The sequence below is a fragment of the Elgaria multicarinata genome, chromosome 2 (assembly GCF_023053635.1).
Source record: "Elgaria multicarinata webbii isolate HBS135686 ecotype San Diego chromosome 2, rElgMul1.1.pri, whole genome shotgun sequence".
NCBI lineage: Eukaryota > Metazoa > Chordata > Lepidosauria > Squamata > Anguidae > Elgaria > Elgaria multicarinata.
In genome coordinates, this window is record NC_086172.1 from 72,975,297 (window position 1) to 73,000,017 (window position 24,721).

General features: G+C 40.3%; 2 protein-coding genes across 4 annotated transcripts in view; one reads left to right on the top strand and one right to left on the bottom strand.

Moving 5' to 3' along the window:
- The window catches only part of BIN1 (bridging integrator 1), a 504,124-nt gene that overhangs the window by 332,717 nt on the left and 146,686 nt on the right, over positions 1–24,721 (bottom strand). The window lies entirely within an intron of this gene.
- Positions 2,416–24,721, top strand: part of XRCC5 (X-ray repair cross complementing 5) — a 52,967-nt gene continuing 30,661 nt past the window's right edge. For all 3 annotated transcript variants that reach the window (XM_063116704.1, XM_063116705.1, XM_063116706.1), the window contains exons 1-12: positions 2,416–2,486; positions 5,028–5,141; positions 5,435–5,618; positions 7,540–7,588; positions 9,316–9,438; positions 11,079–11,267; positions 13,076–13,190; positions 13,922–14,060; positions 16,458–16,570; positions 17,921–17,983; positions 19,426–19,563; positions 20,353–20,443. In XM_063116704.1, coding sequence (XP_062972774.1) covers positions 2,472–2,486; positions 5,028–5,141; positions 5,435–5,618; positions 7,540–7,588; positions 9,316–9,438; positions 11,079–11,267; positions 13,076–13,190; positions 13,922–14,060; positions 16,458–16,570; positions 17,921–17,983; positions 19,426–19,563; positions 20,353–20,443 — 1,333 coding nt within the window. In that variant the 5' untranslated portion in view covers positions 2,416–2,471. The remainder of the gene's footprint in view (positions 2,487–5,027; positions 5,142–5,434; positions 5,619–7,539; positions 7,589–9,315; positions 9,439–11,078; positions 11,268–13,075; positions 13,191–13,921; positions 14,061–16,457; positions 16,571–17,920; positions 17,984–19,425; positions 19,564–20,352; positions 20,444–24,721) is intronic.

Here is a 24,721-nt window from a genome sequence, read left to right on the forward strand (position 1 = left end):
GCATACTGCTTCTAATACTGGAGGTAGCATATAGCCATCACAACTAGAGTCATTGATAGCCTTATTCTCTATTAATTTGTCTAATCCTCCTTTAAAGCCATCAAAGTTGATGGCTATCGCTACATCTTGTGGGAGCAGCTGGTTGATGAAGTACTCTTTTATCTCTTCTCAATTTACCATCAATCAGATTCATGAGAATAATCCCGGGTTCTAGTATTATGCGATGAGAAAACCTCCCTATCCACTTTCACCACACTATTATAACTCTCTCTGTCTCTTTCCCCCCTAACCTAAACAACCCCAAAGTTGTGACTTTTTCTCATAGGGGAGTTACTCTATCCCCTTGATAATTTTAGGTGCCCTTTCCTGCCCTTTTTCAAATCTACAATAACTTTTTTTCAGGTGCAGAGATCAGAGCTGTACACAATATTCTATGTGCGGTCATATATAGATTTGTATAAGAGCAGTATGATTTTGACAGTTTTTTTTTCTTTTTCTAATTATGTCCAACTTTGGATTTGCCATATCACAGCAGCTGCACACAGGTTCGACACTTTCGTTCAGCTATTCGCCACAAACTCAAGATCTCTTTCTTGGTCAGCCATTGCTAGCTTGGATCTTATCAGTGAATACATGAAGTTGTTTCTCTGCCCCCCGGTTTATAATTTTATACACCGGGGGGCAGAGAAACTTGCTTACATTTAACGGCTTTTGCCATATTAATGCCCATTCTCTCAGTTTGGAGAGTTCTTTTTGGAGCTCTTCACAATCCCTTTTTGTTTTAACTATCTTAAATAATTTGGTGTCATTAGAAAACTTGACCAACTCACTGCTCACTCCTAATTCCAGATAATTTATGAACAAGTTAAAAACCATTGGTCCCAATACAGATCCCAGTAGGAATGCACTGTTTGCAGCCCTCCGTTGGGAGAATTTACTATTTGTTCCTACTCTGCATTCTGTTCTTTAACCAGTTACTGATCCATAAGAGGACATCTCTTATTCCATGACTGCTAGGTTTGTTCAGGAATCTTTGATGAGGGACTTTGTCAAAAGCCTTTTCAAAAGCATTCCTGTCCACATGTTTATTGACACTCAAAAAATTCTAGAAGTTGAGATAGGACATATCTTTACAGGAGCCATGTTGACCTGCATGCACACAAGCAATAATTCATGTGAGATTGCAAGTTCACTTCTTCTATGAAAGGTAAAAGAGAAAGCTGTGATTTATCTTTTCATGGAAGTGGATCTGTGATCTTATGTGAGTTAACTGCGTCCACATGTTATATTCCTCATGCAAATTAGAAACCAGCACATTTTTAAGTGCAAGTTGACTCCTGACATTTTGTCAGGACCTACTCCTTATCAGAGAGCTAAGATTGGGCATGGCTGCTTATTAACAGCACAATCCTATACTTGTTTTCTCAAAAGTAAGACCCTTTGAATTCAATGGGGCTATAAACTCCATTGGACATAGGATTGCAGCCTTAACGTGTTGCAGCCAGAGAGGTCCGCCTGGCGCCTATACTGTACTCCTTTCGTCGCCAGCTGAAGACCTTTTTATTCACTCAGTATTTTAACACTTAATTTTAACTTAAATTTAAATTATACTGTTTAACTCTGTATTTTAACCTTATATCAATTTTGCTGTGTGGTTTTATCCTGGTTGTGCTTTTTATACTGTATTTTGTATTTGTGTTTTTAACCTGTTGGTTGTTTTATGATGGTTTTAATTTTTGTGAACCGCCCAGAGAGCTTCGGCTATTGGGCAGTATAAAAATGTAATAAATAAATAAATAATAAATAAATTAACGCTACATCTTGTGGCAAACTTGGACTTGTTGTTGTGAAGATTTAGCAGATTCTACTAAACAATTTAAAAAAACCACATTCATTGCAATGTTATCTATATAGTTCTTTTTTAGATGCATGACATTGGTAGTGCAATCCTATACATTATCTACTGAGACATTAGCGCCACTCAGTTCAATAAAATTTATCCCCAGGTCTACAGGATTGCAGCCAATTTTGTGGTAACACAACTGATGCAAAACAGTTTTGAAAATCCCACAAAATAAAAAGTGCAACACACGAAACTCCTTACTTTTTCTTTTTTGCTTATACTTCAGACAATAAGGTGGCAGAGTGAAAGCTTAAAGAGAGAGATTATCTCTCTGTTCAGATATCCACCTCACCCCGTTTTCTCACAAAGAGGTCATAAGGGTATGTATGAGAGACACACATATCTTTCTAATGCATCCTCTCTTGTCACCCTCATTCCTCTGATTCTCCCCCTCCGCTTCACACGCCCCAAGTCTCCATTTTCCCAGGCGCTGCCATCAGGTGTCGCTGCCGCCCTCATTCACACGGCGTAGCAAGGGCGGGTCAGGTCCACTCACCGGATATCGGCCGTGGGCTCCGGAAGGAAGAGGCGCCGAAACCGTGGCGGACGGAATTAAACCGCGGCAACCATGGCGCGGGCCAAGGTAACGTGTGGGGACGGGGCTACGCGCTCAAAAGACATCGTCAGTGATGTTAATGCCCGCTGCTTCCCTCACATGGGGGAGAGGAGATGTGTGTAACCGTGTCAAACGCCAGTGGGTCGGCGTTCAGGAGCCAGGAACAGAAGGCTACTTCTGTCTGCTTTTTCATTTGCTGCTTAAGACGGAATAGGGCGCAATCCTGTGCATGTGTAGATAGACACACACAAAAGTCCTACAATTCCCAGCATGCGGGCATGCTGGGAGTTGTAGGACTTTTTTGTGTCTAAACATGCATAGAATTGCGTCCATAGGGTAGTATCTTATTTTAGTCCTATGTAAACTAGACGTATTGAAATGAATGGGACTTGTTAGTTGCAATCAACTTAAGTCCAATTAATTTTAATGGCGCTATGTAGGACTAACATTGGATACTACCCATAGTTACCTGTGAACACCTTTCTTATATGCGTTTAACAATTGGATCCTCTCCCCTACCCTCCCTCCTTTAAGAATGTTTTTTTTAACCAGTGAAGGGGGTTTCTAATCCCTGTGAAGTGCTGTGTGTGAGTCACTACAATAACTCCACTACCTATATAACCCTACTGAACACAATGGAGATTTGGGTGTTTGTTTTAATAAAAAAATACATCTTAGGTGCCCATGTGTGGAAGAATGAGTGGTAAAATGGTCATCTGAATCCCTCCTATAAAATTAGGAGGTAGTTGTTTATGGTGTAAACTTGAGTTAACTGTAGAGTACAGTGGATGCATGGCCTTTCTTAAACACAAGGGGGCATTTATTCAAGATCCATGTGGGTTAATTACCCTAACTGCACTGTTCTATAGTCAGTGTTGGTAAAAAGTATTACCACATCTTCCCAGTTCATACTTAGGAATGAAGATGGGAGTTCTGTGGTACAATCCTATATGTTTACCCAGAAGTAAGCCTACTGTATGGGATGTAATGCTAGGTAAGTGTGTATAGTACATCAGAGTTTAACAGTGGTGCATACAACAATACATGCACACTGCTGGAGCTCTCTTTTTCTCAGGGTATGATAGTGCTGAAGGTATCACTTTTAAAATGCATAGCTTCCATGTAGCATACCAGATACTTTGCCTTGGATCTCAAGAAACATACCATTCCAGAGGGTCCCTTGACCTTCAGGTGCTCCTCCTGGGGTGTGGTGCAGGAGACTGTGGCGGGGGAGGGGGTTGAGCAAGTTATTTCTCAGCCTTAATTTCATAACCGTTAAACAAAACTAATTTATTTTATAGAATTATTATAAGAGTGAATTAAAGAAATGAATGTTGCTGTTAAAGACATGGTGGGTTATATGGGCAACAAATAATAAAAAAGTCCCTGAAACTTGGAATGCATTAGATGTGCTAAGGGTAGACATAGGTGTGTACAGAAAGAAATATGTTATGTGGACAGTTCCAATCTGCTTAGCTACTTGTCTACCCTATTACCCACAGTTTAAGATGGCAAACAACATTTACAAAACAAGAATATGGCATCTGTAATAAGAATATGTCTGTTTGTCAGCACCATAGCACCAAGATCATGAAACCTACACCTTGACACACATACTAAGGGGCTGCTAAGGGTGTGCACCTCATGGATATTTTGTTTTTAAAATGCATTCATTAACTTTAATTTAAATGTGTCCATGAGATTGAAGTGTGCAGTAACACCTTCCATCAATAGGTGGGAGAATTCCCTTACTAGCACATGGTTTTGCTCTCATTACTGTTTGAAGCCAGGGGAGCTGAGTTGGCCCACGGTAGGACCCATTAGTGCCCTATTGCTAGCAGCAAGCGCCACCAGTTCCCGGTGCCCATGCACAGCTCCTGCCACCAACAATACAGCGTTTCTGGGGGGGAAGCACCCAAATGACCGGAAACACAAGTGCTATATTGTCGCCGCCGGTGGCAGGGGCTGTGTGTGTGCCACCACTGAGGCTAGGTGCACATGCACTGGGAACTGGTGGTGCTCACCGCTGCTGGTAGGGCACCATTGGATCCTACCCAGAGTGTCCAGCTCTTGACAACTGTAACAAACAAAAGGCTGTTCCAACCCATGCGATGGCAGGTCTAGTTTAAAACATGAGGCAATCGTACAGTAAAACAAAAAGCAAAATGTACACACCATAAAGGGTTTTCTATGTTTTTTGCCTATTTGATCTCTGAAAAGCTAGTATAATCTTTATTACAAAGAGCACTAATTTCTTGGAAGAAATTAGAACTCTTTTTCTTCCATGCCCCATATTTTCCTTTATTTTATCTTGTGTCATTTTCTTGTTGTTTTGTTGTGATTTCATATCTTACATTTTTAAAAAAGATTTAAGAGTTCAATTGTATGCATTGGTTCAGTGGGACTTACTTCCAGATAAGCTGTCTGTGTATTGGCATCCTGCCTTCCTTTGTGATGGAAAAAAGTAGATGTTGCAGCTCCCGAAAGCTCCATTTAGGGTTATAAATATGTGCTTGCATTATTTCACCCAGTTGTTTCAGTTTGTACCTTTTCTTTTACTTTCTAAAGGCAGCCGTGGTCCTGTGTATGGATGTGGGCTTTTCAATGAGCAATTCTGGTCCTGGAGAGGAGTCTCCTTTAGACCAAGCCAAGAAAGTGATGACAATGTTTGTGCAGCGACAGGTAAAAGAAACTTGGGGACATATGCGTGCGCACACACACACACACACACGAGAAGTTGCTTGGAGCAGAGCTCTTTAAAACAGCATTTTCCAGCCTCAAGAAGCATTTCCAACAATTGACCTACTGTCCTCATAACAGTTTGGCAGCTGAGGATGAAACTTACATGTAATTAAATAAGTTTTATATATGATGCATATAAGTTAGGAAAAATGAATCTGTCGTAATTGAGGCTTAGTTGTAAAATTTATGTTTCCCACTTTGTATTTACCCTGCCATCTTTTTATCATCTCCAGGTGTTTTCTGAGAGTAAAGATGAAATTTCCTTGGTTTTATTTGGCACAGAGAACACTGCAAATAGTCTTGCCAGAGGGGATCAGTATCAGCATATTACTGTGCACAGACACCTGATGCTGCCAGATTTTGATTTGTTGGAAGACATACATAATGTGATTCAGCCTGGTTCTGAACAAGGGGACTGTATCCTTTCTGAATGTCGAAAATCTTTTCAGCAGATAACAGTTGTGTGAAACACTTAAGAGTTTGCATTGTAAAAAATGGTCTGGAATTGCCATGTTAACAAATTTATGTATTTATTGTGTTTATATACCACCCAATAGCTGAAGCTCTCTGGCTGGTTCACAAAGATTAAAACCATGAAGACAATTCAAAGTATAAAACAAACAACGGTATAACAACACTGCATAAAAGTACAGTATAAAAGCACAACCAGAATAAAACCGAGCAGCAATGCAGAGATTAATACAGATTTAAAATACAGATTTAAAACCGCAAAGTTAAAAAACTAACATAATAAACTGTTAAAATAATGGGAAAATAAAAAGGTCTTCACCTGGCATCGCAAAGAGTATAAAGTCAGTGCTAGGTGGACCTCTCGAGGGAGCTCATTCTACAGCCAGGGTGCCACAGCAAAGAAGGCCTTCCTCCTGGTAGCCACCTGCCTCACTTCCTTTGGCAGAGGCTCATGGAGAAGGACCCCTGAAGATGATCTTAGGGTCCAGGCAGGTACATATGGGAGGAGGCGTTCCTTCAGATAACCTGGCCCAAGCCATTTAGGGCTTTGAATGTTAATACCAGCAGTTTAAAATTTCAGCAGTCCTTGCATTTACAAATCAACTAAGGGGCAGGATACTTAAGAGACAGATAACTGACATCCCCCCAGCCCCCATCTGTTCAGTTGCTGCACTCATCAGGAGATACCCTCCTGGAAGTCCTTAAGATTTCAGAAGTTTGGTCCATGATGACTTGAAATAGGGCCTTTATTATCTCCCACTTTCTCTGGAACTCCCAAATTAGACAGGCACCAACTCTTCTGGGGTTTTGGCCCCAACTGAAAGCATACTTGTTCCAACAAGATTTCCAAAAACAGTGATCTAGTTGACTTTGCTCTCATATTTTGTTATGGCTTTATACTGTATCATTTGTATATTTCTTAGAGACATGCACTTTTTTCACTTCTAATGTAAACGACTCATAAATATTAGTAAATAGCTTGCATAATTTAATGAATTAAGAAGTCTTTGGAAGTGCCAGCTTATTTATTATTGGCAGTATCCAATTCGGGCCTGCCGCTGACATAAACTATATTGCGATATGTAAGCGACCTCTAGCACAGTGCCAATAGCATTTGCTGCTATGACGGGTTTCTCTGGTGCAACACAACTTATGCTAGCGATTGGGTCGAATCGGATACTGCCCTATATTTATAAGATGCCTGTAAAACAAATTTTCTAGGCATCTTACAACTCTAGGCATCTAGCAGATATATAAGCATCTTTACTGGATTTTCAGAAGACTCTTAGCTCATGTTTTTTGCCAATTGAGAGTTCTATGAATGCTCATAAGCACACATGCAGCTATGCATAAGTTGGGGCTGGTCCCATTAATTTCAATGGAGCAACTTCATCTGCCAAGGTGAGTGTTCCTTGGAAAATTAAGATTGGGCTTTGCCTTTGATATAAATAGGAGCGGTAACTCTGGAAAGGGGTGCTCAGTGCAATCATCAGCTCCTGTGTCCATGAGCAATCTCTGGGCTGGAATATAAATGCTTTGTTCTGATATTGAGTTGATTAAGATTTGAGATTTCTTAGCCCCCCCCCCCTTTTTTTTTCTTAGGATTTAGAAGCACAAATAATAATGGTTAGAAACAGGCAGAATTCAAAGGATCTAAATAGCATCTCTTTCTCATCCACTCCAGAGATATGGGGTGGGGGAATAGCAGTCTGCTGTTACAGAGATAATACGTTAAGTGCTTGGCATACTTGAAATGCACTAGATAAGTGCTAAATATTACTACTATGCCACAGTATAACAACCATATCCTGCCCAGTATATACCAAATAGTTTTATTATTTAGTTGTCTTTTTCTTAATGTGCTTAGTGCTTGATTCTCTCATTGTGTGCATGGACTTGCTTCAGAAGGAAACAATGTAAGTACCGTGGCTTCCTTTAAGAATTCTGTAATACAGTTTTGAAAATGGATCTGAGTTCATTTCAGTGCTGGAACATTATGATACTAGGGAAGATGCCACCTTTTAAAACTATTGTTCCATAGTGAATATATGCAATGAGCATGAAACTGACAATAATAGTAAACTTTTAAAAAAGACAATAAAGAAGTATTGAAGGATGCTAACCAGTGAAGTGCTCACAAAGGAAATGAAAATCCCCCATGCATTTTGCCAGCAAACCTAGTAAATAGCATTGTTTTTGGATACCTTCAGGTCAAAAGTGGGTTTGTTAGTTAAGTGGGGGAAATGATAGTACCTCTCAACCAGTGTTTGTGGACCCATATTCATACCAGGACAAACTCTAGAAATTGTTTTATCAACAACAAACATTTCTCCTATTATAGGATAAATTGAAAATAAGATGCACTGGTCTTTCCTCCCCTTAGGGAGCATTCCTACACCCCCTAGACAGCTTCTGGGGGACACATAGGATTGTTCGGTTTTCTGGCTCCAAGCTCAGAGACAGCACTCTGAGCCAGAAGCCAGGGAACTGTGCTCCCCTGCCCTTTACTGCCAGCACAGAGTGAACCATGGTGGCTGCCGCTCCGTGCTTGTAAAACCAAGCATGGAGAGGGTGAAAAGGGGTGTTTCCAGGGGTGGGGAGGGGGGGAGACCATGGAAGGTGCTTTAGACAGATTCCTATGTGACATGTGACCTCCCCTCCAAAGCTCCCTGGGTTGACCTTCAAAATTGAGTGCCTAGCAACAACTGCAGGACAGGCGAAGCACGGAGGAGAGGATCCCCTCTGTCCTCCACGTGCCCTGCAGTGGATACTAGTAAGTCCCGAGTTCGGGGGCTTACGAGTACCCAGGGTGCAACTCATAGGATTGCATCCTTAAGCCTTTTATTGCCAGTTTACAGAATTCTCTATCAGTTTAGTTGACTACCTCATTGCCCAAGGGATCAACAGCACAGCGCTAAAAAATAGTTCTGTGTTAATATAAAATGGCAGGTTTGCATTGGCTTAAGCATAGGGGAAATAGAGCCCACTGACTTCAGGATGGCTTTCCTGAGGAATAGCTGGTGAGCTATAGCATTTGCTATAGCATTTTTATGGGATATAAAGGGAGTTGCTTCTCTCCATTACTAATAAAGAAAAAAATACAAAACTGCAGTGCTGATTGATTGATTGATTGATTAATTAATTCATTCATTCATATTTATTTGTCAATTTTATATGCTTCCTTTCCTGACAGTCCGCAGTGGCTAACAAGGATTGTAAAATAATCACAGTGCATTGAATATTGTAGTTAAAGACGATGAGCAATATCCATTGCTGCCCATGGGCTAGTGGGACCCAGCGCTAGTACAATAGGAAGCTAGTGTTTCATAAGGCAACTGGGAAGAGCAGCAGCCCTCATTTCTAGAATGGGTCAGGTCAGCAGAGGTTGCAGAAGGTTGATTTTGAAAGTGCTGCTTCCTGTTGCTCTAGTGGTAGATCCCATGGGCGCAAAAGAATTAGTGGAGGCACAACAGCAGGATTGGATACTGCCCTATGTAAGTGACATTGAATATGGATTTTCGTTTTTTAAAAAAAGATGTGGCAGGAGAATCGTATGTATAAGATTACATTTTGTAAACATTGTCAAACTTTGCAGGTGGATATTTGTGCTATTGAAACTAATTCTTTTCCATCTTTTTTTAAGAGGGAAAAAATATGACAAACGACACATTGAGGTTTTTACTGACCTCGGTAGTCCTTTCAGTGAGGATCAACTGGATGTCATCATTGCTAACTTGAAGAAAACAGGCATCTCACTTCAGTTTTTGTGAGTGAGGAGAGACCTATGAAATACCATTACTGCTCTGTGCTGTTTTGAAAAAGGGGATATTACTGCTATAGCTAGCATTTTAATGGAAATGCATTCCTAATGTTTTTAAATAGGCATTGAAACTTGCTATTACCTGGGGTGTATACACTCTGCATACAAACAAAAATTCAAATAAAATCCGTGTTCTGAACCTATGTGTGTGTATATATGTATGTATATGTATGTGTATATATGCAAATGAAGCCGATGTGCCCTTTCTTCTTGCTTCGCATATCTGATTCTGCTTTTAGTCGTCATGGAGAGGGGCAAAGAGTTAATACAAAATGTAAACACTCTTGTCTCTTGAGCGTCGGAATTGTTCTTCCGTCTTCTGAGATTTCAGCTTGAATTGATCGTGCTCTTTCAAGTCCGCCTTTGTAACTGAAGGCTAGAAGCTGACTTTTTCAAATGATAGCAAAGGGCCGAACTCCACTTTGGAGAAGCTTTTGGGGGCCGCTTTTGTTTGGTGGGTGGGGCTGAAGGCAAAGAGAGTGGGGACAAAAATACCAGCATCTTTATTTTATTTATAAAAGCAGTAAAAAGCAATTAAAACAATTAAAACTATGTACAGGCTTGGTGAATTTAGCTATGTCTTAACTTGGCCGAAATGAAGGCAGTGCTGGCACCAGTCAGGCCTCCAAGGGGAGGGCATTCCACAGCTGCTGCATCAAGAAGCTGTATTCCTAAAGAAGATGTATTTTTGTTGACCCCAAAGCGTCTTCCCTTCTGGGGTAGATAGCTGCTTCAGCTGGCGGGGGAGTATTTTCACTGGGGAACCCAGTACAATGGGAAAGCATTGCCCTCCTCCATCCTCATCAGCCTTGATCCTAATTGGATGGCAACCCCGCTCCCCCAATACAGCTGATATTTTTTGTTTGTTTTCAATGGCATGGATTTAACATAGTAACCTGGTTTGCACATAATGGTAATCCAGACTAAGGGTTAAGTATGTTGTCATTGAATTGTGGGTTGTTATTGAATCATGGATTGTACGTGCAAACTATGGGTTACTAACCATGAACAACCCAGAGTTCACAACCCAACAACAAACCATGGGTTGTCTTCCTGGGCTGTTTGTGATTCACAATCCATAGTTAAACCATAGTGCAGGGTTCACACATAACTACAACCCACAATTCAATGACAACCCATACTCAAGCTGTACTTGGGGTTGTTGTTACATATGAACCAGGCCAATGTGTAGTTCAGTCCTCGGTTGCAATCACAGAAGATATAAGAAAACAGAATGTCTCATAGATGCATTAAATTGAACTCTTAATTTGGATTCTTTCTGCAGCAGAAAATACATCAACTTTATTTATGAATTCTCAAAAAAGTTGCACCTTATTAATGTCCTATACAGAATGAGTCATGTCACCAGTGACTAATAGTGCATCAATAAATAAGTACCAGTGTGGGCTTGCTTGCTAGGCTTGACAATGACATTTGAAAGTGTATCAGAATAAAGGGAGAATGTGAATTATAAATTCACATTTTTTTTCTATTTAAAAGAAGAAGAAAAGACATTTGAATTTATTTGCAGTTGTTCCTCATGAATGAAGAACATAAGTTGAACTTGCTTTTAATTGTATTCTTAGTTTGCCATTTCCAGGGAATGATGAAGGCGGAAGCGGGGACCCAACTGGTGGTGTCCAGTCTAATAGTAACCAAAACCCTTTCCCAAGGAAGGGGCTAAATGAGCAGCAGAAAGAAGGCCTCCAGATGGTGAGGAAACTTATGTTATCATTAGATGAAGAAGAAGGTCTGGAGGATATCTACACTTTCAGGTAACTTGAATTCTTGCAACTTCTTTTATTAGAAGCTCTGTTTTTTATTTAACTCACAAGAGAGTGTAAACTCTATGCCCAGAGGGATTTCTTTTGTATAATTTGGGCTGTGTAGCCTCTTGGCACCACAGTCTTCTTTTACTTGGAAGTAATTTTGTGGTATTTTACTTCAGTGCAAGTGTGCTTAAGCCATTGTGGATGTTCAGCAGCAGGAGGGTGTGATTGGGAGAAGAGAAGTAGTGGGCAGGAAAGCAAGTGCTTATTCTTTTTTAAAGTAATATTTGAGTTGCCTCTTTACATGCAGGCACTTGAGGCAATATACAATATTAAAGCAAACATAAGTTAAAATACAAAATCTGTATAAAAAATCAGTATAATCAACAAGCATCTTCTTCATACAGGAATAGTACAAGATCGATCATACCAAAAACCAAAAGGCAGCATAAAACAACCAGCAGTCTGATTAAATAAAATTGGCAGTAAAACCAGCTGTCATAACAACATCAACATATGTATTGCTATGATTCTATCAGCAGCAACCTCTACACCTCCCCACAGTCCCCAGAAAAACAGAATCAGTTCTACTAGGTGCTAATGGAGGCCTTTGAAAGCAAAACCTATACTGGTTCCTCAGTATTATTAGGGATGTGGTCAGGCAGGCTTTTCATAATGTCGGTGCCCGAAGAGACAAGGCCCTTCTCATCCTTACTGATTTTACTTTAGGAGAAGATAACACACAGAGCACCTTCTTCTTGCACCTGCCACTCACCCCTTCTCCCTTGCACCTTGCCATCCACCTGCTTTTAGCTGGCTCGTTCTTTTTTAAATTTCATTTGCTATTCAAAATTATATACCATTTCCCACAGAGGTATCAAAGCGGTGAACATCAAAATTCAATGGCATCAAAACATAATGTAACAATAAAACAACACAATACAAAATTAGTAATAAAACTGCATACTCCACTGTGTGCTACAAACCACAGCTGGCTGGGTCACATTTTAGGGAAAGCCTCTGTAAAAAGATGGGTTTTAAGAAGATGTCCGAATGTCAGAACCGTGGGAACCTGTCTAATGTCAGTCAGTAAAGTGTTCCAGAGGGTGGAATTTGCAACACTAAATGCTCTGCTGCAAGTGCTCCTGAGGCAGCATGGGGCACCCTCAGAACTGATCCCTCTGACGATTGCAGAGATTAGGTAGGGACATAATGCGCATGCCACGACTGGGACAAAAAGATCCTAAAAATACAATACTCAAATAACCGCCTCTGTTGTGGTATAATGTTGCTGCAATATTAGCATAATGACATGTTTGAACTAGCGTTGTAGTTTGGATGGAATGTGCCAACACATTCATGCTGGTACAGCAAGACTTAAACTTCAAGTGGTATAAAAATTCAGCAGAATCTTTAAAAGAATTGCCATAACATTGTCACATTTATCAACCTTAATGTCACGGAGTTGGTTCACATATTAATGCACATGACCTGATAACTGGAGGTGAATGTGTGAATACCTTCTGTTGAAATGCTTCATATTTTGAGACAATATGGATGTTCTGTCTGTGGTATTATAGGTATGATGAACATGGGTGAATCAGAGCACAGAGACATTAATGATCTGTAGACCTGAGAAGTTACATTTAGCCTATCCCATGATTCCTTCTGCACGAGGAAAACTGCACAGATAATTTTCTAGAACATAGTTTTGTTAAAACAGAGAAGCAGGTTTGTCCTTGTAATGTAGGTAATTTGTTGAATGTTTTATTGGGCCTCACCCAGATAGCTTTCCTCTTTGTTCTGTCATTCAGAGAGAGTCTGGAGCGGCTTTCAATATTCAAGAAGGTTGAACGGAGACCCATGCCTTGGCCCTGCCAGCTTACAATTGGTTCTAAATTGTCTATAAGGATTGTGGGCTACAAATCTGTAAGTTACAAGGGCTACCAAGAAAGAAAAAAAAAGTTACCAGGGCTACATTATGGTTTTACTTCAGCATTAAATAATTTTACTTCAGAATTGTGGGCTATAAATCAGTAAGTTACTAGGACTATATTGCAATTTTACCTCAGGATTAGGATAACTGGGCACATGCCAGCTTGCTTGCCAATAAAAGGAGAGGCATCTCATCAAGTATAAATTAGTTGTAAATATTATTTTTATAATATAAAATATTAGATTAAAACTGAGATTCTTATTTCTGAATGTTACATTTGTATGGAGAAATCAAATCTGGCAGTTGTAGAAATCGAGTAAGAATTAATATTTTCCTTAATTCTCGTAGGGAACTTGTCATCCTTACTGGGTAAAAAGGTTTCTATATGTCGTACTTAATATCATCATAATAGGGAGAACTTTTTAAAGCTGCATTTGGTCTCTTGTAATCACTGAACATTGGAGACATTGTCATACATGAGATTGTGTACCTGAATTTTCAGGCAATTTTCTAAGGAATTTTGTTTAATATTGGCAGTATCGGGGTGGCCAGGGGAAGAAATTTCATGTGTTCAGGATAGTTTTACTTATACAGTGTAAACTGATCGTTGATTCCTGCCTGGCAGAGGAAAGTGTGGGGTGGGAGATGGAGTTCTTAGTAGGAATTAATATCTCATTGATAAATTAAAATTAAATACCTTCTCACTTTAAAATCTGATGTCAAGTTCACTGAGGAGAAAGCGAAAAAAACCTGGATGGTTGTGGAGGCCAAGACTAAAAAAAAAGAGGATGTGCAGAAAGAAACAGTTTACTGCTTGAATGATGATGATGAAACAGAAATTCAGAAAGAGGATGTTATTCAAGGTATGACTTCCCTACTTTGGACACCTATGTTTTCTAGGGGAAGCTCTGAGTTTGTAAAAGTGTTAACAAGTTTTTCTTAGAAACATCTCTTTTTGTTTTTTATTCTCTTTTGGATATTTTCTTTGGCTTAGTTCAGATATAACGATAAACCATGGTTTATTACTGCAAGAAGGAGCCTGTTTTAATTTTACACTTGTGCACTTCTCTTCCCTTCTCCTTTGCATGTGCAAGAAGGAGATCAGAAGCTTTCACTTTCGAACTAACCACGTGTGCCCTGTTTGTTCAATGAACTGTGGCTTGTTTGATTAAGGTTAGAGTCCAACCATGGTTTGAGATCCTGGATTGTTAACTAACCACAGTGAGAACAAAACACAGTTCTCTGAGTTCAGATGTAATGGGGAACTGTGCTTAGTTCAAAAGCAGGAGTTTTCAATCTCCTCTTTGTGCCATTGAAGGAGGAGGAGTTGGGTCCGGGGGCAGGGGGGTAGACTCCTTCTCACAGTGACAAACCATGTCTTTAGGTCTTAGTCAGGCCTTTGCCGTTTTGTTGATCAATCCACTTGTATTTCTTTTGGCTTTTGTGCCAATAGTTTTCATACAGAACAAACATCCAGTAGTTCAGTCTTGTTCTGATCATATGTGTTGGAAAGGACATTTGGAAGTACATGAGTGCCCCCTTACTCATTTAACTCACCCTCTTGGCTTCAAGGTATTGGACTCATTTCTCTTTGGTGTACCTCAGTCTAGTTTTCCCTGCTTGTTTGAGTTAGCTGAAGAATCTGAATGCTGACATTCTTGACCCCTGACCAGTGCAAAGCAGCACATGTGAGCTCTGTTCTTGCCTCCATTACAGATTTGCTTTGCTCGATTGGTGCTCGAGGCCAGAGAGGCTATCTGTTTTCAACGTACCTTTAATTTCTCTATAGTTTCCTTTGCAATAAGAGAAAAACATTACTTCTGATTAGGAGATAAGCACCGAGAAAATGTTGCGTTCCAGGGTGGGTGGGGGGAACTAAGATGTTTTATTTGTCCTGCCATTTACTGATGGGAACTATTATTGCTACTGAGCTTTAATTTATTGTTTTATCATTTTAATTGTATTGATTCTAGTTTAGTGGTTTAATTTTGGTGCTTTTATTTTAAATGGTTTTTTAAATACTGATTTATTTGTTTTGTTTTATTTAATTGTAAGCTACCTTGGACATTCTTTTGAAACAGCGGAGCATGAATCTTTCAAAGATTCTGTGCAGTTTTACAGCAGAGTATATAATAAAGGAAAGCAAAATACAGAAAATGTACCCTAGCTCAACAGAATGGTTTCTTTGTAAAAGTGCTGTTGGTGTTTCATGAGGCATTGGTGCATATATAACGTGACATTTTTGTTCTGTGAAATCCTCAGAGGGTGCTTCTCCAAGGCTCCTCCTGATTTGTTATGTTACTGATTCTGGGTTTGCCAAAAATAATTTTAAAAAAGGTTTTGTGCCTTTAGCAAGCAGGCTTTGGATTTGCTTTATTGGTACAAGCATTAAAATAAAATGCAGTAAGGCAAAAAAAAAGGGGGGGAAAAGAACGAGAGTACCACACATTCCAAGCAGCAGAGCATTGAAAATGGCTTTGAGACATGCATGCATTGTTAAATATGCAGAAGGCTTATTGGGATGTTAAAAGACAGAAGTGCTGTATGATTCTTCGATGCTATGAGTAGGGGTCCGCTTGGTGGAAGCATGCCAATCCCTCCCACCCAATCCTTTTAAAGCTGTGACAGGGCAGCTATTCTTCCACCACCACTTAAAGCAGCCTCACCAGTCTTTTTTCCTCTACCCAGTCTCTTGTCCTCTAGATGTTTGGGACTTCAGCTCCTATCAACCCCAGCCAGCAAGGCCAATGTCCAGGAATTCTGGGGGTTGCAGCCCAAAACACCTGGAGGGCACTAAGTTGCTGAAGGCTGCCCTAAAAGGTTGTTGGTTGGTGTTCTGGGGGATTGAATTTGAAGGATGCGTGCACTGGAAGCATTCTTCCAACCCCTCAGCCCCGCTGAAGGGACCCCTTGAAGGAAGGGGATTGATCCAGGAGGAAACACACTGCAGAGTGCCAAACACCTAAGCCTAATTCGTTCCCTGCCCACAGGCTGAAAGGAAGCAAGCATCAGTCTTAACTCCTAGCCCCAGGTGGTTGAAGACTTGTGGCTGCATGCTACTTTTCTGCTTCCAGGTATTCCAGGCAGTGTGTATGCTCAGCCCACCCATCCACCCCTTATTTTCCTGCAAGGTTGTTTTTCTTGAAAGACTAATCCATCCTCTTCCACGCAACCCATTTCGGCCCCTGAGGTTTCCACACGAGGACCCCCCTCCCCACACGCACATTACTAACGTAGGAAGTGATTCTCTCATTCTGCAGGATTCCGTTATGGGAGTGATATAGTTCCTTTCTCTAAAGTAGATGAAGAACAGATGAAATACAAGTCCGATGGAAAATGTTTTGCTGTCTTGGGGTTCAGCAAGTCATCTCAGGTATGGCCATACTGTCGGAGAATGCTTATGGTTCAACTGCAGGACTAGTAAAGCAAAACAGATAGACTGCTTTTCTGTAAAGTAAAGCAGATAGACTGCTCTGAGTAGAAGACACATGGGTGAAGTAGTGGGGGAGGGAGTAATTTTAGTTGGTTTATGATGCACTAGAGTTCAAAGACAAAGGGCCTTGGTCAGCACCTGGAGGAGGGAGGAAGATAAATAGCTGGGCTTGGTGTCAGGACGCCGGACCTTATCTGCCAAAAGGCCTTGAGTCATCACAGGGCAGAGGGAGGTGTGAAGTGGAGGCAATTGAATGGAGCCAAGAAGGGGGGGGGCAGAGGGACTGATAGGGAAAAGGAGTATAAGTTGGGGCCCACCCCTAACACCAGGGATGTCTGTTTTCTGGCAAAGAGGAGAGGAAGAACTATGATATGGGGGCCCAGCCCGGCGTGAGTATTTAGGCACAGTCAAGTTTTATTGTTTTTAACCGTTACTGGGTTCTGTGCTATGCATGCGTTCATGATATTTTTTTAGTTATTCTTCCCATGTATCAACCCTACCCTTAGTCTGATTAAAGTCTTCTATCTCACATGGTGAGCCTCCTGCGTCTTTGTCTTGGTCTGTGCTAAATCCAGTAGGAGCAGGCCATAGAACGCTGTCCTACCTTTACAGTTTCCACTCAATATTTATCTCAGGCCAAAAAGAGGGTGGGACCAGATGAGTCGCAAAGGCGCTGACTACTTACTGTGGCAAGAACAGTTGCTGTGAGCGTCACCGGTTTGCTCATTTGAAGAAGTTGGTCATTTCAGTACCTTGGATAGCTCCATTAGACTCCTGGCTGTTTGTAAGTAAAAGCCAGGATAGAATTTCGGCCCCACTGAAAGGGGATCCACCAGCCTCCTCTGCTTTCTGGAACCCTGTTCTCTCTCCTCCATATTAAAAAGACATATTATGAAAGAACAGTCTCATAGGTTGAGCAGTAATTTGGTGGTTTTTGGAAAATGGGTACAGAATCGCTTCAATCCATGGTTAGAAGGCATGATGGAAGCAACAGTGAGGGACAAAGGAGGCTGATGTATGAAAGGGAGTATACAAAATGTGAAATTGAGTGATGAGAGATGTGGCAAACCTTAAACCTAAGAGCTGGGTGCTTGAAGTTAACTCAAACGATAGCCAGTGCACAGACTTTAGCAACTATTAAAAAAAAAGACTACTGGAAGATGCTGCAGTGCTGAGTTTGACCTTTCAAGTGTGGAATTGAATTTGCACGCCTCTGACGGTTACTTTAAACCGTTCAAAATGGCATTGGCATAAGATCTAAGCTAACTTTCTGAAAACATTCATTTGTAGATCCTGAGACATCACTACATGGGGTATCAGGTTCTGAAAATCTTTCCAGCAAAGGATGATGAGGTGAGAAGAACCAGCCTTTAAGCTTGCTGCTGGCTAGATTTTTGCTGTATCTTTAGACCTCTGACTGTCATTGAATAAAATGCTGCATTTAGTACTTTAAAAAAAATAATGAAACTTGTAAAAGAAGCTATAATTTGTAAAATTGAGGGTGGGTGGGGGACTAAAATGTCACAGCAAATAGCATTGGAAGATCATGGATTGGTGCGACAGCACTGACTTTATACAGAAGGCCTTGCCTAGCACACCCTTCTCAAGCCAAGCACTACCACTTGAACAACCTGAGGGTAGGGTAAAACATATGAGAGGGTAAAGGCTAGAATCTGGAAAGGTTTTACTGTGTATGTAATGATAAAGCCAAGCAGACACATGGTTTGAGGTAACAAAACAAAATAAAATGTTTATTTTTGTTCAACAGATCTTAGTTACTTTAAATGCAGGTTAACCTGCTTAATCTACTAGTTCTAATCAAAACAGTAATCTTAAGTCTCTTAAAATCTTATCTGCATTCACGCTCCACACCACTGAACACTCCAAACTAAACAAACTCTAACTTCCTTAACTCCCCTAACCAATCTCCTCAGCCAACCTATTTATACTCGTCCCTCCCCCTCTCTCACAGCATCATCAGCCACACCCACTCAGTCAAACATTCCACACTCATGAGACATACAAACCCAGACATACCTAAAGGACAGAAAGGTGGTGTCGCCACAATTGGATGTCTGTGACACAGAAGAAGTCGTACTTTGATTTTTTCATTCCGTTAAGCAGCATGATGCAATGGTAGTCTGGTTGTTTGTGCCCCCTCACCCCCACCCCCCTGGCATGGCTCTAGCATGCAAGGCTCTGACAGCACAGTGTAGCTGAATTATAGCAGCAGCAGAGAGGTGAATGGAGCCTCTGCTTCTGCTCTCTGCCAGGGATACCTGAAAGGTACCAGAAGTTTTTTTTTCTAAGATCAAGATGTTCCAGCACCTGCAAGTCTGTATTGCGGCCCTAGAAACATACAATACTCCAAGCCAGCTCTTCTATTGTCTCTTTCTACAAGCTTCTGCAATAGTATTAGGAGGGTGATTGGTTCCAGAGACTTGTTCACCTTTAAAAAATGGAACCTCTCCCAGCTTTTAACACAATAAGAAAAAGAAACTTAAGAGAAGAGGAATCACACTTTTTTTTGGGATACTTTATATTTCTATATATCCCGTTATGTTTTGAAATGGTAATATAGTACATGACCTAAAGACAGTGCCCTACTTTGGTATGTCACTTGATGTTATGACCTGGTTGTGCGTTATCACTGTTTCCCATGCTTTCGAAGAGGAAAAAGGTGAGTTTTGAGCCAGTACTCTGAATTAAAAACAGATGTGTCCCCATCTCTTTGATCCGTTGTAAATCTTGTGCTTGCTGGGCTTGAATATATGATCATGTGCCTCCTTTGACAGGCTGCTTCAGTTGCTCTTTCCGCCCTGATTCATGCTTTGGATGAGTTGGATATGGTGGCCATAGTGCGTTATGTCTATGATAGAAGGTCTCAGCCCCAGGTTGGAGCAGCCTTTCCATTAATTAAGGATGACTATGAGGTAATATTTTTATGATGATATCGTTCGTAATGCCTGTTGTCCTCTCTTCCCAGCAGGGCTGGGTAGCATATATTCCATCAGGAACGTTGTAGAAAATTGAAAATTTTAGTTCAGTATTTCCACAGCAAGTTTCTAGACTTTGTTACTTCACAGTGAAGAAGTTGTGTGCTCGTACATAAAATCTGGAACAATTTTCAGAGCAGTTTTTTTAAAACAACAACAACAGGAAGTGGTAAGTGTTCAACAGTAGATCACTACTGTGACATAGGGAGCATATTTTAATTTGGAGAAATTTCAAGCTGGTGGGTCACTTTCTGAGAAAGGCAACATCCATTCATATATATTACTTCTGTGTTGAATATTCTTTTCCAGCGTAACCACCCCCCCCCCCCCCGGTACTTTCTAGAATGTGTTTTGCAGCTAGATAGCATGATAAACTTGCATTTCAGTTGAGTTTTCTTGACATTCCCCCTCCTTGACCCAGAGGAACTTCCATTCTGCTGTTCCCAGACTGTGGAATGGCCTGCTGGGAGAGATCCGTCAACTTAATAGTCTTGTCAAGTTTAAGAAAGCCATAGAGACTGATCTCTTCTGGCAGATGTAAAAAACATCTACCCAGATGTTTTTTAACATGCCCAATTGTTATTTTAATATTGTATCAATTTTATATGTTTTTAACCAGTTTTATGCATTTTATTGTGATTTTGTATTTAATGTTGTTCCCCACCTCGATCCAGAGGGAGAGGCGGGTAAGAAATAAATATTCTATTCTATTTGATTTTGTTTTAGTGTTTGGCATATGTACAGCTACCTTATATGGAAGATTTGAGGCAATACATGTTTACCTCCTTGAAAAATAATAAAAAGTGTACACCAACAGGTGAGCTTGCGTGTTGACTCACATCCTTAACAGAGCAGTCTTATGCATGTCTACTCAGAAGTAAGTCCAACTGTGTTCAATCCTGCTTACTCCCAGATAAGTCTGTACAGGATTTCAGCCTAAATGCTCTACTTGATATGTGGAACCTTTAAACTTGCACAAATCATAGCCTGTAAAATAGTAATAGGTAGAACCAGATCTTTCTTTTGTATTTTAGTTTTTAAAAACATTCCCCCGTCTTTCCATTTACTCGAATGAATTCTCTCTTCCAGCTTTCAATGTAGTTGAAGGATAAATTGGTACGGACATTAACTGGAGTTAAGGCTAACCAAGATAATTCTCCATTTTCAAACTCTGATCCAGACACATCTCTAAGCTGTAGTTAAAGTTGGAAATAGCGAGGGGTGGGAGGAAAATGTGCTATCAGATAATCATTCCTAAACTCTTTATTGTGTTTCAAAGAGACCCTTTGTAATATTTGCATTGGCTCCCTGTGGTTTTGTGACACAATTCAAAAGCCTCCCCCAGCCTGGTGCCCTCCAGATGTTTTGTACTACAGCTCCCAGCATTCCAGACCATTAGCTATGCTGACTGGGGTTGATGGGAGATGAAGTCCATGCACATTGATGGTGCTATATAAATAAATAATAATAATAGTAAATGTTAAGTATATGAAAAGAAATACTTGCTTAGTCATTAAAATTGTGTGTGTATGGCTATCTCAGGGTTAAACAGAGAAAGACTATCTGTGGGTAATTACCTTGAGATAGAGGCTGTTCTGGGAACCTTGCCAAGATTCTAAGTTAGCCTCATCACAGCTGTATGTAATGTAGATAAGAATTGTGTAAGATGTGTATATAGTTTCTCACTTTGTAAAATGGAACTGATCGCTGCTCTCTGATCACTACTCTATGATCACTGCTCTCTGTGTATGCCTCAGTGTGCTGATCTGAACTGATCTGAATTGAACTGCACAGAAGCCTGAAGGAAATAAACCAGCTCTGCTGTGTAAGACCTGCATGATGTGTGTTTGTTTCTGAGCACAAACAGAGTTCCAGAGAGAGAAAAGTTCTGGCAAAATAACCCAACAAAGGTTATGGGCCCAGTCTAGCCTAGACCAGCCTACGCCAGCCTAATCCAGGCAGAAGAACCAGAACTTGATGGGAATGGTGCAGTATCAGAACCAGGAGTCTGCTAAAACAGAAAACTGTTGATGAAGAAAGACATCAAGCTAAAGCCAGTGCTGCAAAGTGAGGAAAAATCTCAGTCGGCTGACTCTGAGGAGGACTCTGAGCAGGAGGACGGTGAGATACAAATTCCTAAAGCAGAGGAAATGGCAGGAGCTAATATGTCTGGTTTGCATCAATTGTTGGAAAAGCTGAATGACTCTAACTATGCATTATGGTCTTACAAAATGCAAATGTATCTGATTCAGGCTGAACTGTGGTATGTAGTCACAGAGGATCCACCAGATAGAGCAGATCCACAGAATGCTAAATGGTTTAAGGACAATGCAAAAGCAATGGCAGTTATTGCATTAGCTGTGGAAGACTCTCAAATTTCCTTCATTCAGTTTTTGAATACATCAAAAGAGTGCTGGAATGCGCTACAAGCTGTATATCAAAGAGAAACAGCGGGCAGTAAAATAATTCTAACCCGGAAGCTGTATGGAATGAAGCTGAAACCAGGGGAGTCTATGTCAAACCATTTGAAAAGCATGAGAGAAATCTTCAATCAACTCAGGGCACGAGGGATGGAGTTTACAACTATACACCAAGTCTATGTGATTTTGTCAAGTCTTGATTCATCGTACGACGCGGTTGTCACCATGATGGAAAGTCAAGAGGAGAAAAATTTAACCCTTGAGTATGTAGCTGGAAAACTACTGGAAACCTATGAAAGAAGACAAGCTTCAAAACAACAGAGCCTTAAACTTCCTGTGGCTGAATTTCAACAAAGCCATAAAACTTCTGATGTGGTGGCTGCATTAAAGGCAAGGAAATGCTTTAACTGTGGTTCCACAGGACACTTAAGGCGGGATTGCAACAACAAGAAGAAAAAGCTGTTGACAGCAAAGTGGAGAGAAGAAAACAACATGAATGAAGCTGAATCAACAAAGAAGTGTCTTCTAGCAAGAGTCAAAGAGAAAATGAATCCTTGGTTTTTGGACTCTGGGGCTTCAATAAGTATGGCAAAAGACAAACTTTCATTTGTAACCTTGGAAACTTCTACTTCAAAGCAAAAGTGTGTTACCCTTGCAAATGGAACAAAAATCCAGATTTGTGGTGTGGGTAATGTATATTTTGATTGTCTGGGAGTTGAACTACAAAGTGTTTTATATGTACCAGAATTAGAAACAAACCTTCTAAGTGTGTTTCAGTTAACAGAAATGGGGTATGAGGTTTGTTTTACTGAAGAAAATTGTACTATAAAACAGGGAAACAAGGTGTGTGTGCAGGGAATAATGAAAGATTCTTTGTATGTGATTAATACTTGTACAGAAAATGAAGTTGTAGCCAGCAAAGTCACAACAAAAACAATAGCCAATTGCAAACCACACCAAGAGTGTATCCATTTAACTCATAAAAGGTTTGGTCATGCTAACTATAAAACAATTTCTAAGATTCCAGAATTGTGTGAAGGAGTGAAAATCAAACCATGTTCTAACTATGTAGAATGTAATGTATGCAGTGAAACCAAGTGTCATAAGTCAAACATTCCAAAACATAGTGAGAGAACAACAAAAAGAATTTTTGAATTAATTCATGCAGATCTTGCAGGTCCTTTTGAGACAAGTCAAGGAGGAAACAGATTTTTCTTGTCTATTGTTGATGATTACAGTAGATTTGGATTTGTGTATGTGTTAAAACAGAAGAGTGAAACTTTTGGAAAGTTTAAAGCCTTTGTTAAGTGGAGTAAAAATAGATTTAAAGAACCTATAGCTAATCTAAGAACGGACCGGGGAGGTGAATTTCTTAGCAACCAATTTAAAAAATTCCTCAGTGATGAGGGTATACAACATAACCTTACTGCTCCATATTCACCATTTCAAAATGGAGTTGCAGAAAGGAAAAACAGAACCTTGCAGAACATGTTAAGAGCTCTATTGAAAGAGTCAGGATTGTCTAACCTGTTCTGGGCAGAAGCTTTGTCCACCTCAAATTATTTGTTAAACAGGCTTTACCACTCTGTACATGAAAAAACTCCATATGAAATGTTTTACAAAAGAAAACCTAGAGTGTCACATATAAGGGTTTTTGGAAGTAAATGTTTTGCTCATATTCAGAAAGAAAACAGACCAGGAAAGCTAGCTCAAAGAGGTTTGGAATGTAAACTGTTGGGATATGATACACAAACAAAAGGCTATCGTTTGTGGTCTCCATATCACAAAAGTGTAATTGTGAGCAGAGATGTAGTTTTTCATGAACAAATGCAGGAAACAAAACAGTATGTAAGTTTGCCTGTAGAACAGAAAGCTGTAGAAACAGAAGAAATTCCTGAACAATCTCAGCAAGAGAGGGAGGGGGAAGAAACTGTAAAGGAGGAAACTATGCCTGTAACTATGCCAAAGCGACCAGAAAGGGAACGCAAAGCTCCAATTCGTTATTCAGATGAATACCAAAGCAAACAGGTTTCTCATAGAGCTTTACTAATAGCCTATGAACCTACTTCATTTGAGGAAATTCAGGAAATGGAACCTACAGAAGCTCAGGGCTGGCATGAAGCAATGTCAGAGGAAATCAGAGCAATGGAAAAAAAATGAAACGTGGGAGCTAGTACCTTTACCTGAAGGTCGTAAAGCCATTACCTGTAAATGGGTATTCAAAGTAAAACAAAATGAGGAAGGACAGGTGGAACGTTCAATGGTAAAACACAAAGAGATGCTTTTAAAGCTGGGTCTCAGATTGTAACACAATTTAAACAACATGCGCAAGAGGAGGACTGTTAAGTATATGAAAAGAAATACTTGCTTAGTCATTAAAATTGTGTGTGTATGGCTATCTCAGGGTTAAACAGAGAAAGACTATCTGTGGGTAATTACCTTGAGATAGAGGCTGTTCTGGGAACCTTGCCAAGATTCTAAGTTAGCCTCATCACAGCTGTATGTAATGTAGATAAGAATTGTGTAAGATGTGTATATAGTTTCTCACTTTGTAAAATGGAACTGATCGCTGCTCTCTGATCACTACTCTATGATCACTGCTCTCTGTGTATGCCTCAGTGTGCTGATCTGAACTGATCTGAATTGAACTGCACAGAAGCCTGAAGGAAATAAAC